The following is a 19405-nucleotide window of genomic DNA, read 5'->3' as shown; positions in this document are numbered from 1 at the left end:
AGATGTGAAATAATCGCGTAAAATGTGGGACCGTTGTCCGTATATACAGAGAGAGAGAGAGAGAGAGAGGATCATGTATAGGTATAGCTACGGCCTTTAACCCAAAGTGGGACCCATCGCTCTCTCGAGCCTCACGCCCTCACTCACTCACTCACATTACTACTCCGCCCCAGCCCTTCCGCACCTGACACTCAACAGTAGCTACTATTACTATTCGTGACCCTCCTGTTCTAGCTTTACGGGGTCCACTCTCTCCGACGCTTCTGATTGGCCCATCTCTTATTTTTTATGATAACTTTAGTACTTGCTATTTCCAAATTTTACCCACTCCATTATTTATTTTGCCATGGAAATAACTATTTTTCTTTTTATTTTTTTTGCAACTTTTTTTTATTATTTATTTTTAAAATATTAAATTGTGCATTGGGATATTAAAGTTTTATTTGGCAAAGTTTTGCTTCTTGTTATTTTTTTGCCTTCTTCACAAATGCTGTTTGAAAAAACTATTTTTTAGTCATTTTATTTGGAGAAACTCTTTTAGAGCTATAAAAAACACTTTCGCTCTCGTTGATATAGGTTTTGGAAAATAATTTTTAAAATTTTAAAAACTACTTTATAAAAATATTTACATAATTTTTAAAAAGTATTTCAAATTTTCAGAAATATTTTTTTATTTAAATTAATAAAGAGTAATTTTTTCAAAAAGTATTTTCATAGAAGATTAATAAAATTCCGTTTGAAATAATTTATGTATTTGCTTGTACTTTTCAAAAACTATTTTTCAAAAAAATCAATTTTTACTAACTTTAATTTGAAATGCTTTTGAAGGTCAAATAAGGACTAATAAGCAGAAACAAAAACAAAAACTATACTAAATAAAGTTTTTTAAAAAAATTATTCAACCATTTACAAATGCAACTTTTTTATTTTAAAGGCAAAAATATCTATTAAGAAATTACGTCGAACAGAGCTTAAATAATTGTTCAAAAACAAACTTTGTTATGATAATGGTATTATGTTATTTGTATTATTTTCAATCACTGCATATAACATGAATTTAATGATTTATCATGAAGAAATCATATGATTTCTAAATAAATATGTAAGTTTTACTAAAGATTTATTGAATATAAAATTATAAATGATCTCTTGTAATCTTTACAGCGGGTTTTTTGGCGGGTGTATGTAAGTTTTTTACTCTGTTTGAGAATAGTTTGCAATGAATAAAACATTTTAAGATGATAAAAATACTTTTTTTTTTAGTATTAAAAAAACATATTTTTTAATAATTATTTGTGAAAAATCATCTATTTAATAATTATAAAAAAATCAGCAATTTGATGTTTTTTGGGGGGATTCACTTATTGAAAAGAGAAGTGATTTCTATGGGACCCTTAATCAAATTTAAGTTTTGTGTGTTTTGACAGATATTAAAATAAATGTATTATGTACGTTTTATTAAAATGAACATGTCATATCCTTGTTGAATTTCTCTGGACCAAAAAGATATACAAAATCATATCAATTTGAATATTAAGGAAAATGTAATAAATTTTTTTTTTTTTTTGAGATTTAATGTAAGAAACTGTTACAAGAATGTTTTGAAAATTAATGCATAAAGAATTATTTAAGTCTGAAAACAGGAGAATAGGATATTCTAGGACCTTTTTTTTTTTTTTTTTGAAGGAGTATTGCTCTCACTGACTCCTATTTATGTTATAAATTTACTATTTATTTTATCATTTATTCTTAAGATTTCAATGAATAACCTATAATGGCAAATAATAAATAACCTGAAATGGACGGAGATGGACAAAGAAGCTGCCTACAGGAAAAAAAAAATACATAACGTAACAACTTTAAATCCTAGCAACCTAGCCAAGTTGTTAAACTAACCCCAAATAAATAAAATGCAAAATAATAAAAAAAAATTTCTTAAAAATAAAATAGAATGATTAAGTTTGAGAAATTTTGTAGCAAATGACAGTGTCACATCAAAAAGTTGAAAGGGCACGAGAGCGAGTCAAGGGCCTAAATATAGGATAAAATTGACTTCCAAAATAATATAGGATTAGGAGAACTTTTATAATTTATAATTCAAAGAAATATTTCAATTACACCTTTATTTTTAAGTTAGAAATTTAGAACGTAATGACAAAATTATCATTAAGTTTTTCAAAAATCAATCACATCCTCTATTTTACAATACCGTCACTTTTCTTCCTATATAATTATTTAAAATACTGTTATAACTTTAATGCTAATTTTTATAATAAATAAAAGTTTCAATAGTTTACTTTGTAAAAGGCTTATTTTATTTTAGTCTTCTTTCTCCTATCTTCTTAATCTTCCCCCAATCCTCATTTTCTTTGCTGATTTGCTTTTATTTTCTTCGTAAAATCTAAATCTCCCAAAACCTGACATTCAATTTGTATAGAGAGTAGAATGAAAATGGTAGATGATTAGAAAAATAGAGAAGATAAGGAAGAGAGAATGGGGAAGAAGAAGGGAGAAAAGTCTTTTGGTTGGAGAAAATCTAAGAGAGATCTCTTTTGCGGGGCTTTTCTACTATTATTTTTTTTTTCTCTGGATTTTTTGGAATGACCATGGTAAATGAACAAAAAACCGGTGAAGAAGAAGTGACCAAAATTATTATTATTATATATATATATATATATATTGTTCATAATAGTTTTATCCTTTTTCTTTTTTTACCATATTGAGTAGAATCATTTTAATAATTATCAAATCATATATTAATGACAAATAAGTGTACAATTAAAAATATGTCTTTCATATGTTAAATTTAATAGATTTAAAGGAGGAGGAGTCGTTGATTTTCAGAAAATCTGAAAGATGGTTTTGTGATTACCATCAATTTCATGGTGTAATTGAAATATTCCCCGATTCAAACATAGAACTAGAAATAATAAAATAATAATAGGTAAAAAAACAAAAAAAAAGCTACAAAAATCAATACTTGTTTGTTTCTATGATCAAAAAGGCCAAACTCGCATGTGAACCGAATTATTGATTTGGTTGCTTCTTTCTCCGTCTTACACACCTCTCTCTCTCTCTCTCTCTCTCCCCCTCTCTCTCTCTCTTTATATCCCAAGCTCCTTAAACTTACCCACCACCATGTGCCTTCAGTAATTGCCTCCTCTCTCTTTTTCTTTTTTGACAATTCTCCTCCTCCTTGTTTATTTATTTATTTATTTTTGTAAAGAGCTCTTTTTTTGTTTTTTTTTTTTTTGGGTGTAAAACAATACCCTCTTTTTCTATTCATGATGTAATTGTATTACTTTTTCTAAATGGATAAACAATTGATGGGTATTATAAAATATAGTTTTCTTAAACTTGTCTTATGCTTCATTCATAAGGATGTAACCTGCTTTCCATAATTGTGTTATCGAATCATTTCATTATTCATTATTGTAAACAACTAATTTTCTTTAAATTCCATTTGCATGAGGTGGAGCATATGGGTGCCAGTTTTATGCATCAAAATTATACTTCTTATTTTTTTTCCTTATTTCTACATTTCCATATGTATAATAAAGTTCACATCAAAATAGTCTTCTAGTTTTAATATTTTTAATTAACTATTGAATTATATTAAAAGTTAAAATTTAAAATTAAAAAATGATTAAATATGAATCTAATAACATACTAAAATCTTATTTAAAATAAATAAATCATGATGAAATTTGATGATTAATAAATTTCAGTTTAAATATTATCCATTGATACGATCTAAAAATTAAAAATTAAAACCATAATATTAGTACTAATATTAAAAAATTGATTTAAATTTAGCTGTATACATATATTATTTAAAAAATATATATATACCACATAACGTAAGTTTCTAAAAGAGAAAAATACAATGGTAACTATATTTTTTTCGAATAATAATATCAAATTTGAACTCTTATATCTCTAATATAAAAAAATAAGAAAATCACAGTCTAACAAGAAACCCAAACAAATTAAAAAGTTTCTTTTTTTGAATTATATACTTTCAAGGGAGGTAATTGATAAATGAAGTTGGCTTAATAGTACGCATTTCATATCAATATCTTCTATATTTTTGAAATCATGAGTTCAAATGCCACTCTTTCCTTTTCAGTATAGAAATGGTTTACATATAATTCAAAAATATGTTGTAACCCTAAGTAGAAAAAAAGATTTAGTTTTCAAAGTGAAAAACTAAAGAAATTTACAATGTTTGAGTACTTTTGGTTTTCAAGGAGATCTAGAAATCACATGAGATGTTTCCTTTTAGAGGCCAAAAGTGTTGCTTTCAATTGCACCAAATAATATTTTTGCAAATATTCTCAATCTCATGCACACACATATTAATTGAATGATATGTATAAATTTAGGCTGCTTTACATTCATTAAAATCAAAGGTGGTCATATGGGTCAGTACAGGTAGGTGCACTTTTGACACGTAAGGGTTGTAAACATAAAAGATGTCCCACTCACCGACCAACCAGATCTAGCAAATCCGCCACATCATCATCTAGTAATGAAAAAGGGTTCCTCAACCGCACAGCACCGACCCATGGACTGCATGCCAAGACATGTGAACGTGCCACCAAGTTCACCCTTTCCTTACCTATATATACACACATACACAAATACACGTATATACGTGTATGTGGTAATTTTATGACGTGGATGTCCTTGTTTTTTTTTATTTATTTATAAACATCTAGGAAAATAATTATTTTTAAAAAACTGTTGTTTTTGTCTATATTATTAATTACGATTTTTTTAAAAAAATTTTGTTTTTGCAAGAGTCAACATGTTAAAAAGTATAAATATCTACACCATAAAAACATTTTATATATATAGTATGGATTTGAAATCTAGGAAAAAAGAACTGTATATTTTTTTTTTTTGAAAAGCTTAATTGTGGTTTTCTTGATCTTCATTTTGCTATATGTTCCTCTTGATCTTTAATTTTCTATATGCTCCTTTAATTCTTTTACATCTACCACATCTCATGTGAAACGTATATACATCTACCACATCTCATGTGAAACGTATATACTTGGATTCAAGTTGTTTGAAAAACAACGTTTAGTTTAATAAAATATCTGAAGAATACAATTTTTTTTAATGAACTGTGATGATTAACATAATTTGATGTGATTTATATAAGTGATCAAATATATAAAATCATTTTCAATCCATTTTCTATAATTTTGAGCATTTAGATAAACTTAAGTTTTGACATATATATCAGGATTGCAAAGTAGAATGGCTTAGGGCGTGTTTGAAAGTAATTTTGAAGCTCCAATAAGTGTTTCTAACTGAGAGGAAAAAAACGAAAACCTATAATCATGCTTGGTAAAAAATTAAGAAATGTTTTTTTAGTTTAAAAAAAAAAAAAAAAAACCAAAACTAAAGGTGCTGTTAAGAAAAACAACAAATTTGATGTTTCTCCAAATAAGTATTTCAGAATTTTAAAAAAACTAAGCATTAAATGTATTAATTAAAATACAAAAATACTAAAAAGTAAATTTAAAAGTGTTTTATATTATGCATGGTCAAATATTCTATCACTTTAAAAAAAAAAAACAATTATTAATAAAAATGCTACAAAAATAAATGCTATAAAAAATGAATATTTATAACAAAAACACTTCCTTCCAAACACATGCTTATATTATACAAAAATTAGTTAGAATAATAGGATTTTTGGTGCATAAAAACAAAGTCCATAAATTTCTCACTTTAAAAAGGATATTAAAATTTATAAATGAAAAGAATCGAAATTTGCTTTTTAGGCTTCGAAATTAAATCATGATTTTGTCTCATATGGCAAGTTGTATGTAGCTCTCTATAGAATTTGACTTTGCATGCCTACGGTGATAACGAACAACTTATTGGAATTCAAACTCTCACATGCTACGCTATATTATATAATAATCTTGTAGCTCTTGGGTCCTTAAGACTGTTTAGGGGGTTTTAAGAAACATAATGCACTCCACTAAGATAGCCCTAATCATTAGGCCCTTGTAAACTTTAATTAAAACGAGTTGCTAAGATGCTCTCTAACTATATATTATATCTATATCACCAGAAAATTATATTTTAAATCTATTATTTTATTGGGTTTTGTTTATATTCAATCAATTTTTTATCAAATTAATTTAAACTAAAAGTTCTATTATCATCTGGTTGACAAATCGGTATAGTATATTAGCTTTCCTAAATAAAATAAATCCGCAATTATTTTATAATTATTTTATTTAGACACCAAAAACAAAACCTCAATTTTTATAATCAGAATAAAATAAAAGGGTAAATGATTCTTTTTTTAGGAGCCAAAAAAAGACAAACTGCAAGGGCATATATATATATATATATATATAAGGACGACATATGCCAATAAACAATTTTATGTAATTTGTCGGCAATGAATATTGGATGACTTTGTTAATTAATTAATTTTTTAATATAAATTATATTTAAGTACTATAATTCATAGGTTAAATATTTGTGCAATCAAATAAAGCTAAGAGTAGGTCAACTCAACGGCCTAAACGGAATGTTAAAAGTATTCCTGTGGATTTGCAGCAGAATATTGTTTACTTTTCATGAATTGGAGCAGATCTGTCACATGCTTATATATATAATACACATTATTTATAATATATATGCATATGCTTCATTCTAAGTAAGTACCATTTTATATTTTTAAACTCAGACACTATACGGTACCTTTAAAAGTTTAACTTCCTCCGTACCACTTGGTTGCCCAAATGGATTCTCATTTGATCCATCAATTAAAATAAAAAATAAAAAAAATCGAAAGGAAAAAAAAAAATTGAACTTGGCGGTGATTATATATATATATATATATATACACACACAGACCCATTACTGTATAGAAGTTGCTCACCATAGGAGATAATCATTTATAATAATTAAATATGTAAATTGCTATCTCCTTCCATATATGAATGAACTCTCTTCTTCTCCGGTGAATTCCTCCAATAAAACATTTTCATATGTATGCTTATATATTGCTTCAAATATATATTTATGTTATATGCCCACAGAATATAGTAACATGCATTTGATGTCCACAATATAGAATTAATATACTTGGCTTCACCTGCTGACTTTGAACGTCTAGATGAAAAATGTATTTTTTTTTTTTTTTGTACGTCTCTAATTTGACTTTTTGATGATTATTTTTTTTTCACTTATTTATTATATTGCTTGAATCCTATTCATTCTCTGTGCCGTGCTCATGATTTATATATGTATGAATTATTTTTATTCGGAAAGAGAAGCCGTACGTAGATTAGTTTCTCATATGTACCGTCATTTACTATTTTATTATTATTATTATTATTATTATTAGTATTATTTTCGTGCATTATTAATTTTGAAATAGGTTTTCAGATAACTGGTACTGGGCATTTATTATATTAAACAAAAAGAGGATGTATGAATGGATTTAAATATACAGCCACATGGCACATGCTACATGTAGTAGTACTTCTGACGTACGTATGAGGCTTTCAATTTCATTTCCACAAAATTTTACATGATTTTAGCGTATTCAGAGTTTCCCAAAAGTGCATTTTCAATCAGTTTTTGATCAGAATGTTTTCATTTATCAACTTTCATTTTTTTTTTAATTTTAATTTTTTTAAAAATTAAAAACTAATAAATGAAATTTAAATAGAAAACCTATCAAAAAAATCTTGATGATAAATTATATATATGTATGTGGATAAATTAGAAAGAAGACCTCGAACGCGACATAAACAGTCAATTCATAGCTTGTCTCAAAATTGAATTCACTGATTTTGATCTACGTACATATCTTACCTTTTATATCCCATCTATTTCCTCATTCTAAATACTTAAAAAATCAAATTAGTCATAACTCTATATATATATATATATATATACTTTTTGAAAAAAATTTATTTCACTAATATATTGAGCATATCGTTATTATATATAAAAAGATTCTCTAAAATATCTCTCTAAAAAAAAAAAAGGAAAAAAAAAGAAAACAAGGAAGAAAACTTAAAATGGTAAACAGATAAGGTGTAAAATTTGCAGTGATAAAGATAGAAGAAATAGTAAAAAGCATCCCACATGAGAGGTGTCATGGAAACCAGGAACAAGTGTGGATGGGCTGATAAGAAAGATCAATACGAGAACATGTGGATGTGAATATGGAAAGCCTATCAACATGCACAATTTTACCAAAAACATAGACACCCATTTGGACTTTTTTCTTTTTTGGTTTGAAATTTTAAATTTTTTAAACGTTTCCATGTGATCTATTTCACTTCTCCGCATCACTAAATTTGTCCAAATTATAAGATTTTTTTTTAATTATTATTATTATTTTTTTGGGTGGTGGAGGGCCAGGTATAGAGACGAAACCTCACCAGTTGGCCACCCTTTATGGTGATGCTGATTCTATGTATCAATGTTTTTTCTATACCCATGGCAACTTCTAACCGTATCCAAATTGCAATATTCAAAGTTCCTTTCATTTTTAGACTTCTTTTTGCAGCCACTGAAGGAAGATATTAGAATGGACCCATTTGATTTGAAATTTTATTCCATCATCCACCAAAAAAAAGAGGTCTAATTTGTAGTAATCCACTATTTATTGCTGTTAACTAGTAACTTCCAGAGGATAGAGCAACATAGGTAATAAATTATATTGTTGGCTTGAGTTAAATTAAGCACAAATAATTTTTATATAGAAAAAACCCAGAAAACAGCAGCGATTTTCAATATATATATTTTTTAGAGAAGGAAAAAGCAATACCCTGCAATTAATTAAGATGACATTAAAGTTCCCCCTTTTTTTTTTTTTTTTTTTTTTTTTTGGGTCTGGTGAGTCGACAACAAAGTTGGTTGTCGCATGGCTTTGCCATTCAACATTATTATTCGTGAAAGTTATGCATGATGTGCCGGAAAACCAGATTTTTGGTTGTTTTTGATATTCTGACAAGATGATTATTTTATGTATGTGTATAAATTATCACATCCTGATATTTGGATATGAAAATGTCTATATACATATATATAATATAAAACATGCAGTCTTTCTCTTCGCATATATGATACTGGGTTTCACATATAAAAATATAATGCTGGGTTTCATCAGCTATGTTTTTGGATTTGGGAATAAAGCTCAATTCCCCCTTTAGTTTAAAGGTCATCTTCACATTTGAAACCCAGCATCCAAAAGGCCCTCAACTCACTTAACCAAGATTGTTTTTACTTCTTCTTATTGTTGTTGTTGTTTTTGTTATTTTATTTAATAAAAACCTTTTTTTTTTTTTGGCTTTTGATAAAAAAAAATGAAGGTGTGAACCTTCAGCATATGATGGTATAATAATGGACATATAAAGCCTATTCACCAAAAAAGAACAGATATATATAGCCCTTGGCTCCCAGTGGAACATTAAGGCTACAATAATTTATAAATAGCTTGAATTATTCCATTTATATGCAGCCTCTATAATTATAAATATGTAATACTTGCTCATGTTTCTAGGCTAAAGAAAGTTTGCTTATTTAGATTGGAAAGTAATTAATTTCTAGGGAAGACAGTAGTATTTGGGCATGAAACTATGAAAAGGAGAAGATAAAATTATAGAGATCTGAATTATATATATATATATATATATATATATATATATATATATATATATATATATATATATATATATATATATATGCGTGTGTGTATATATTTTTTAATATTAAACTTTATATTTTGTTAGAAGAAATCGTGACTTCGTCATTAGGTTGTCCCTATAAAATAAAAATAAAAATCAAAGCATAACAAATTTTAAATCTATGTATGTTTCAAATAATATCTTGTATTACAAACAGATAAGGATGGATTCAGAAAATTATTTTAATGGAGATAAAGGGGTTGGTTTGATTGTTTGCACTGTAAATAACATTTATTTTGGCATTGGATTGTATATAACTTGTTTCAATCTGTTTTTGTTGGAAAGGGTCATTTTTTAAATCATGGGTCACTATTAGATGTGATTTACAACAAGAATTTAACATATGGATTTTTTGGAGTATGACATATAATATGGGCAGGCTGTGACATGTGAAGTTCAAGTACTTGAACAAAACTAAACGGATGATTTTAATTTCACAAAAAAAAAAAAAAAAAATCCCTGCTGATTTTGCCAATAATCTTTCCTACAACAATTTAATAAAAAAATGCCAAAATCGTGCTGTTTTGTGACAAATTCTCTACCTCTTTGGAAAAATCATCACCTAGAGCTGAAAAGTTTACTGACCAGCTACATGCTCGTCCTTTAAAAATTAATTTGCTCATTTGAAAATTTGAAGGTTGGCCCTTGCAATTATCTTAAACCCTTCCCTGACAATTGCCAATAATTTCAGTAGTTACCAGTTTTCAATCTAGTTCTTCTACAACCGTTTTAAATTTTAAAAAATACGTCAATTTATCTTAAAATCATTTATTTAAATATTTTGTAATCATTATTATTATTTTTTTATGGCAGAGAAAAATGAAGGATCCATGCGGCTGGAAAATCCCCACTCTACTCTGTTTCAAAAGAAGTGAGGTAGGAGCACAGGGATGGAGTAATTTGTAAAAGATGGTTGGGGGTACAGGAGAGACCATCCCAACCCAACCTCATGGTCACTCCAACTCCTCAGAATAATCTAAAAATAAATAAACAAAGGAAAAAAGCAATATCTATCAAGAATGGAGGAGCAGAAAAAGTTTCCATTAAGGAATAATCACTTGGAGGATCCTCACCCAATCTAAGCGCACACTTTCTTTGGTAGTCTTTTTAAGGACACAGCCAATTGCAGAAAAACCACCGCAATAACTTGCTTAACCACCTTTCATGGCGTTCAAAGGGCTAAAAGAGTCGGTTTCATAAAAATGAAAAAGAAGTTGCACTTGGGTCATGTTACTACACTAATTGCGAGTACACTCCACATGCATTGTGCATGATTAGACAACCCCTTCACCAAATGTTACATTCAATGCTAGCTCTTTTACAACATGTGAAAACCCTTAGACAAAATATCCAACCATGTTTTGTCATTAAAAATCATGTGAATAGAATCTCGTGAAAATAACGGAGGATATTCAATACCTATGAGATTTCAACATTCTGTTTTTTCAACTTGGTGGTCGAAACTTCCACTTTCCCTATATAGTAAAATGTAGTTACAATCATATAAGCTTTTACTAAATCTTGAACACAAGTGATGTAGCATTATTTTGTCTACTTGTATCGTATGCTAAATAATTTTGTATGCATGCCTTACCAAAATGTCGAACAATTAGCATCCTGCTATGAATCAACAAGCTGACCAGTGCTTAGTGAATTGTATTCTCTGACCAATACCTCAAGAACTCGGCTGCCAATTTGCCACACAGAACCTATTGGATCTAGGCTTTACCCCAAGTAGAAGTTTGGAGGCAATTCCTGCACATCTGAGTGGATAGTTCGGTCGACACTTGTTCGACAGAGAAAACTTCGAAGGATGTCCTTTTATGCCATTGTGAGTGATATTTGATCTGTTGCAAATTATGAGCTTCAAAAGCACTTGAAAGACTGCATTTGATGATGCATTGGTTTTCTGTCACAAAAACATTTATACAGTGGCCAAGGATTTGAGCGATCTCGTAACATCCCACAAAACAGTGACTCGGCAGCCGATGTGGAGAAAAGGACGATGCTTACACAAAATCATTGCACCCGGTGATTTGTTCCAAGCACAAATATCTCTCAGCATCCTTTAAACAACTTCCTTAAGATAAAGCACATCATCTCGTGGATGAGCTTCTTCTATTTGAACCTCTACTTCATCTCCAACCTGTGCTACAGACACCCATGCAGAGGCTTGAAGTCCAACCTGCATTTAAAAAGTTTACCCGACAGTCAATATCAGTGCAACAAATAAATACATAAATAAGGGCCAGACCATTGGAAAAATACTGCTAATACTAACATCTTTGTAAAGCAAATAAAGATGGATACTTCCGCATGGAGAGCATAAATACTTTTTCAATACAAGCATGAAAAGCAATTAAGAGGTTAATTAATTGAAGTTTGCTTAATTATGGACAGATATTCCCAGTAATAAAATGCCTTAAAATTGGGATATATTTTATTAATAGCTTTATCACCAGTTTGTGTTCCAGCAATTCATTGCCTTCTCATCAATGGCAAATCCAAATAAGATGACCCAAAATTTCTTTTACAGTGTAATGATGTATGAAACAGCTTCATAAGAAAGATGGTTTACCAAGGATTGATTTTCTGATCAATGTCAAGTTGGCTATATGACCTAACTTTGTTTGTTTGTTTGTTATTTTTTTAATCATAGACAATATCCATGTTAGTTTCATGACTCAACAGTGCAATGGACAACTTCAAGAAATGAATACAGAGAAACTATAATCTACCTCCACTAGCAATAAAGCTGCATTACGATCTTTAATGAATCGTAGAATCAGTGCATGATATCTTTTTTCTTTCGGTTGCGTTCTCAGAAATTCTATTATCCAATACCGAAGGCCACTGCTGCAGAGCTTCCTCACCATTCTAGCATGCATATTTATAAAAGATGCTATCCCTTCCAGCTGACCAGCTGTGAAAGGAAGAGATTCACCTCTAAGGAATGCTTTAACCTACATAGGCAAGCACATTAGTAAGTGTTTCAGTAAGTATTATCAGATCAACAACATATGTTGCAAACGGTACTTAAACCAGCATATAAATAGCTAATCCACAATATTTAACTCACGATATGGTTCTTTTCAATCTCAATAATCAAGCATGATCCTCAAATCAAGAAAAGAATGCTCAATCGAAACCCTTGGTCAAAAGTTGAGACACAACTCTTGAGGAGAACAAGTATAGAATATATAAAAATTAAAGTGAATAAACACGTAAACTATTTGTCCTATGTGCTGAAGGTGAGCCCTAAGAAGAATGGGCTTCAGCTTTTTAATCAAGTAAAGAACAAATAAATTTAATAAATGATGCTAAAGATTACAAACATAGAGCAAAATTTCAGCTAGTAAGTATTCATGAATGGACGAATTACCAAAAACCAAAAATACTAAATAAAAAATTAAAAAAATAAAAAAAAAGAAAAGAAAAGAAAAGAAAAGGTTAATCATGAGTGAATTGAACTCACCTGATAATGTGCAAAATTTCAGCTAGTGAGTATTCATGAATGGACGAATTACCAAAAAAAAAGAAAAAAAAAAGAAAAGGGTAATCATGAATGAATTGAACTCACCTGATAATGTGCAAGAAGATCCAAATATCGACGAATGGGAGATGTAAACTGAACATAACCAGGAAGCCCTAAAATTCCATGACGTATAGGATTCCTGAAATCAATTTCAGCAGCACGCATTATTTTAACTATGGCAGCAGTTCTAACAGGTCCTTCTGGAAGATGTGCAAATGCAGACGTGTCAATATTTGATTGGGGCTGTCCTCTGTAGGGTAAAGGAATATTATTGTGAGAACCAAAAGTGGCCATAGCTTCTCCACAGAGTATCATCATCTCAGATACAAGTCTCATCGCAGGGTCTGCTTGGTTTTCAACATAAAGATTAATTGTAGGCTCTGGGTCATCAGGATTAGCCACTTTGATGCGTGTTTCTAATGTGGCTGTGTCAACTGCACCCTAAACATGCATATATATATAAAATTCAATGTCCCAGAAAACTGAAGGCAAACAGATATATCATGAGTTGTCACAAACTTCTCCATTTTAAATAAAATATGGCATAACTTTCAATAGTAAGTACTAATACTACTAAATATATCAAAATATGGTGATCATAATTAAGCACAATTACAACCTTCAAGTTAATCCATATAAATTTCTTTATCCAAATCTCCCTTCAAAATTGCAGATTTAACATTCATCTAATTGCAAAATTATATTATAAACTGCAGTTTTAACATTTGTCTAATGCATAATTAAATAATACTGCAGCTACAGCAGTCAATACTCTAATAGAGGATTAACAGTGCATTTTCACCGCTTTGAGTCTTTTTGCAATGGTAAGTAAAAAATATATCAGATATTTATTGTATAGCGCATGCTTATGTGGTGCATACTTTCTATAACCCCTTTTTACCTGGATAAGATAATGTTATTTATGATCATTTGTACATATATAGCTTTATTTTAGAAGCCAAATTGAATCTCATGTTATTATTAATTATTAATATAACTTATTTAGTAAGCCAGAGTTTATTTTACTTATCCTTGTAATGTAAGTTTGAGGGCTAAGACTCATTGAAACCCCCATATCTAGGTGTATTTTAAAACTTGCTTTCTTAATAAAATTTTTATTGTTGGTTACTTAAAACAAAATAAAATAGGGGGCTAAGTTTCTTGTTGCAAGGAGACACTTGATGCTCTCATATATGCAACATATATACGTATCAGCAACCTTTGTACGTATCAACCTTTGTACATATCAAGACAAGACTGATTAGACGATAAGGTTCTAACAGCATTTTTCAAGTCCAATCCCAACAGCTTAACTTGTTAGAAAATGAGCCCAGCTATTTATTCAAGCCTAGATGATAAATAGTTAACAAATGGAACTGTTATAATCTTCTTTAAGCCAATATTCTAAATTTTCCTTAACAAATCAAGATTATCAGTCAACCATATGACCAATAGGACCTCGTTAATCTGGATATTGAAGTCCATGAGAAGTAATTTGACTAGGAAAATACAAATCAATCATGAACTGGCAGAAAAGTATCAAATCAAAATGATGAAACTTTGCTAGAATTTTAGATCACAAAAACCAAATACTTGAATATTAAATCTGAATCTATTTTAAAACCAACCTGCTGGCGACGCCATTGTAAGCGTAGTTTGGCAGCCTCTGACAGAATTTTCAGTTCAGCTTCTTCTGCTAGATCCAAGTGAAGTAGCTCAGATGCACTCTCATATGTCAGCATATAGGTTGGTTTAATGACTGAGTTCTCAACTGAATACTCTGAGATACTATAAGCCACAAAGAGTAAATAGGTTCAGTAAAGAAGTGCACTTGAAAATAATTGTAACAAATCATAAGTTATGGTACTCTGAAGGGATATATAACCTGCTATTTGAGATGGTTGAATGATCTATTTATTTAGCTGTATAAAATATTTAAGCATCTGCTTATTTGGCTGTTAATCTTAAAATGTTTCAAAAGTTTAATCCACTGCTATTTGAGATGCTCGAGTAGTCCAGTTAAATGTTAGTCTAAAATGTTTTAACTGCCCACACATCTGCCTGGTCATCTTAAATTTTACACTTACGTGCTGATAACACATGAAAATCAACAATTAAACCACCGCATCCAAACTTAACTTAAAAATGGTTTAAGAAGAAAACAACAGTTATTTGTTTTAAGAGACTGTGGAATAATGGATTCATTCAAATTTTAAAATACAAAGTCATGATAATTCTAAACACAACTATACTATAACTTATATGAGGTGGGAAGTCTCAAGACCATAATAGATGGTACAAACTCTAAAAGTCTAATGACATACCATAATTTTATTTTGTTGCAAAAAAGTTTTGCAGGCAGAAAGGGACGGGGATCAGGGTTTGAGGGATGAACTAAAAGGTTGACTTCATACCTGCCATCAGAATGTAGCACAACAGATACTGTAACAGCTTGGCAAATCTCTCCTTGTTTTAAACTCATACCCTCCATGGCAAGCTTTTCTGGAAACATAGGATAGGTGGCAGTGGGCAAGAAAACTGAGACACCTCTTTTCATAGCCGCCCTACACATTATGGATATATCAGATGTGCATGAAACTTCAAAATATTCCTATCTTTATGTGTTATAGTGTTTCTAGCTACCTGTCTACAATGCTTCCTGGATCAACAAATCTTGTTGGATCTGCAACATGAATCCAAACTTTTATGCGTCCATCTTGAAGCCTTGTTGCACTCAGGGCATCATCAAGCTAGAAATTACTCTCAGTAAGATATTTGACATTTCACATGCGTTGATGTGGCAAAACATGCAACGTTTGAAAGCAGAATACGAATACCATAGAAACCTAAATTTACCTCATCAGCTTCATCAACATCAATGGCGTAAACCTTCAAGTGAGTAAGATCTTTTCTATCAATCTAAACATATGGAACAACACGAAACGTAATAAGCACATGGTAAGATGAGTTCAATTGTAAAAGCATTAATCATTCAGTTTCCAGCTTCCCTTCTAGGGTGTATTTGGAAAAAGAAGCAAAAAGATCTGAACTGCTTGAAGATCATTTAATTAGGGTCCATTTCATAAGAAGTTCTTTGACAACCATGCAACTACATTATTTCACATTAGCCACAGAATCCATAATTTGCATAAGATTTCCCATGCATATGAGATATGATAGCCATTTAAATTTTTAGAATTTACATCAATAAAAAGAACCAAAATTTAAACTATTATGTACACTCCTTTTAATTTAACACCTCAAGTGATAGCTGACTACAGTTCCGAAATCCAGTGGTAATTCTGAAAGACCTAATCTTAAATAATAATTTCCATCATCTGAGTATTAAGTTACTTTTTTCAGAAAAGCAGTAGGCTGACCTCATCTTTATCAGATGACTCTGACAGAAGACTTTCTGCAGCTGTTATAACTTCATCTGAGTGATCAGTGGGGATGTTCAACTTTAATAGGTCAAGGTTGACATGTACAGGAAAATACCCAATATTCATGAGAAGATTTACTGCTGATGATGCTGTTTTAGCCAGCCCCATTGCTTTAAGGATCTGAGATAAAGGTGTAATTATAAATAATAGCTGATAAACATGAATCTCAAAAAGAACAACTGGCATGCACAGACAACATTATAAGATATTCTGCTTCCAGTTGAAGTTTCCAAGCAAAAGTAATATCCATCACCCATAAGACTTATGGCCAAACAAGTACAAACTCTCCAAAGTCAATTGAGGCATAGTAAGTTACCGCTCCAGCAGTTTTCTTTTGGTCATCATTTCTGCAGTCATCAATAGCATAAGCCTCAAGAGACTTGATTTTGTCTCTAATTTTTTCTTCGGTAATCCAAGATGATTTGGGAGGCTTAGCATCTAACGGCATTGCCTTAGCAGATTTCAGTAGTTGTACAAATTCCTGCAGTTCTTCCTCAGCTGCCTCCTTCATGAGTTTCCGGCGTAAAAGTTCCTCTACCTAGTTTTTCAAACAAAAGGCTTCCATATTATTATTGGAAAGAAACTATGAAATTGAGCTTTAAGGAATCATCATTGCTCCAAAAACAATTCATAATTGAATAAGCTTATAATATAACTCAGTGTTGGAGGAAGACGAAGAGTAAGAGCAAACAGGTTTCAGTTCAACACACCCAACACATGGCAATCAAAAAATGCAAACAGAGGGAAAACAACACATCACTGACATAAATCACATCCTAACTCCAAGCAGAGTCACACATTAGGAGAACTTAGATATTTTCCCAACCCACGGAAAGATAGTGCACGATAGTAGTCCATTCATTTTCAAGAAACAACAAAACAAAATATTTTGAAAACATATACCTGTAAAGTAGGTCGAGGCCCATATATAGAGACCGAACCTTTTGTCTCTAGCACGGTGAAATATATTTCATCTTTTGAAAGCAAAAGATGCGCACAATAGCTCTCAAGAGGCTCCTTGCTACCAAAAATCATCTGTAGAATGAGCCAAGGTCATTGACTGAGCAAAACAACATCTCTACATAATTTTGGAAACTATGGTACCTCAGCCAATTCTTCTGCTGTAACTGACTGATTTTTTTCCAGAATCTCAACCCAAGCAAACTCTAGGAGTGTAGGATCCTGCACCAAGTCAAAATATATTGACAATACTTAGAAACATATAGAACTGCATAGAGAGGCAAGCAAGAACTTAGATTTGTTACTAGTTTTACAGGAGAACCAACCAAATTATTCTGAGCTTTCTGAATGAAGTCTGGAATTTCAGTGTGGTCAAAGTTCTCAACACCTGGAACAATATACGTAATTTGTTGGGGTTTAATGGATGACGTTACACCATTCTGTCCATGAAAACAAATACAAGAAATAATTAGACCAACGGGAATAATCATTTTGTTTGCATATGATGTAAGAAAAAATGAGTTCCAACACCTAGCAACCTATTCAACATGCCGCATTAGTTGTTTCTACTAGAACCTGATCAGAGACCATCCAATTCTTCTTGCCATCAGGTCTCTGAGCAACAGCAAGCAATACCCTATCAGAATCCTTCTTGAACTCCAGCAGCAATCCTTCCTGCAGCGTTCGGTTTACAAGTTTATCTTCTAGAATCTCTTTGGTCAACATTTCTGCTCTGTGAAGCCACAAACATAATCATACTACATGCATAAGCAGATTAAATAAAACCAAAACACATCACTGAATGCTCGGGAAATATTAAATAGAGACAAGCTTGGATTATCGTTTAAATAAACATGGAAAGGCCTATAAGAACTAATGTAAAAATACCACGTTCTCTCTTATATAATTTGCAGAACAAACAAAAGAAGAACCAAAGTTCACACTACTAAAATCTGAAAATTCACACAATCAGCCATCCATTTAACGTGTAAAGGTTTTGCCTATTTAAGGTCCCGAGTAATGAAATCCTCGGGGAAAAAAAAGTCATTTTCCTTCCCAAAACTTCCCAGCAACCAAACAGCACGTAGACATAATCCTCCACAAACTTCTTCAATTGATTACATGAAAAATTTGATAGAAACCGAGGAAAACATACTTGGAGGTAGCGCAGACTCTCCTCCGTCTGCGCAATGCTTTGAACTCCTCCATGACAGAATCCACGAAACTCTGAACGGAGTAACTACGAAGACAGCCATGACCAAAAACCTGCTTTTTGGTCCGAGATACGGGGAAATAAAACCCTAACTGAGAGTAAGAGCACCAGTGCAAGGTTCTGAAATGGAAAGGAAAGTATCGGAAGGAGGAGAGCTGAGGAGAGGAAGTGGAGCGAAAGATTGAACAGCTGTTAACGGCTCGAACCGCCATGATTGCTTGCCGCTGGAGCAGCAGAGAGGTTCAACAATGGTTATTCGTAGTGAAGGCAAAGACTGATGAGAGAAGAGAAAAAAGCCAGACTCTTTGTTTTTTTTTTTTTTTTTTTTGGTTCCCTTATTTTCTGCGATGGAGAAATTGTGGAGTTGAGGATTTGGATTACGAGACTTGGAGAGAAAGGAAACCAAGAAAGCCTGATGAGTTTCTTGAATCCTGATGATAATAACTAGTGCCTACTCGTGTAGTCATAGGCTCGTTGTCCGGAAAACACCAAAAATAAAAAATCTGCCCATTTC

General features: G+C 30.9%; 1 protein-coding gene across 3 annotated transcripts; it reads right to left on the bottom strand.

Annotated features, from left to right (window-relative positions):
• Positions 1 to 10917: 10917 nt before the first annotated feature.
• LOC132804169 (ribonuclease II, chloroplastic/mitochondrial) lies at positions 10918 to 19358 on the bottom strand. 3 transcript variants are annotated; one of them, XM_060818277.1, is made up of 14 exons: positions 18835 to 19358; positions 18255 to 18411; positions 18005 to 18118; positions 17823 to 17900; positions 17622 to 17753; positions 17035 to 17256; positions 16656 to 16838; positions 16132 to 16194; positions 15919 to 16025; positions 15690 to 15839; positions 14904 to 15063; positions 13321 to 13716; positions 12479 to 12703; positions 10918 to 11925 (listed from the first exon to the last, which is right to left on the bottom strand). In XM_060818277.1, exons 1-14 carry the CDS (start codon positions 19101 to 19103, stop codon positions 11809 to 11811), a joined length of 2373 nt encoding a protein of 790 aa, XP_060674260.1. In that variant the 5' UTR covers positions 19104 to 19358; the 3' UTR covers positions 10918 to 11808. The 3 variants fall into 3 exon arrangements, with proteins under 3 accessions (XP_060674260.1, XP_060674261.1, XP_060674262.1); XM_060818278.1 differs by having other exon boundaries at positions 18255 to 18406; positions 18835 to 19066; XM_060818279.1 differs by having other exon boundaries at positions 18255 to 18436; positions 18835 to 18964.
• Between the last annotated feature and the right edge of the window lie 47 nt (positions 19359 to 19405).

This window comes from Ziziphus jujuba, chromosome 6, assembly GCF_031755915.1.
Source record: "Ziziphus jujuba cultivar Dongzao chromosome 6, ASM3175591v1".
NCBI classification, from domain to species: domain Eukaryota; kingdom Viridiplantae; phylum Streptophyta; class Magnoliopsida; order Rosales; family Rhamnaceae; genus Ziziphus; species Ziziphus jujuba.
This window is presented reverse-complemented; position numbering and strand designations above follow the sequence as displayed.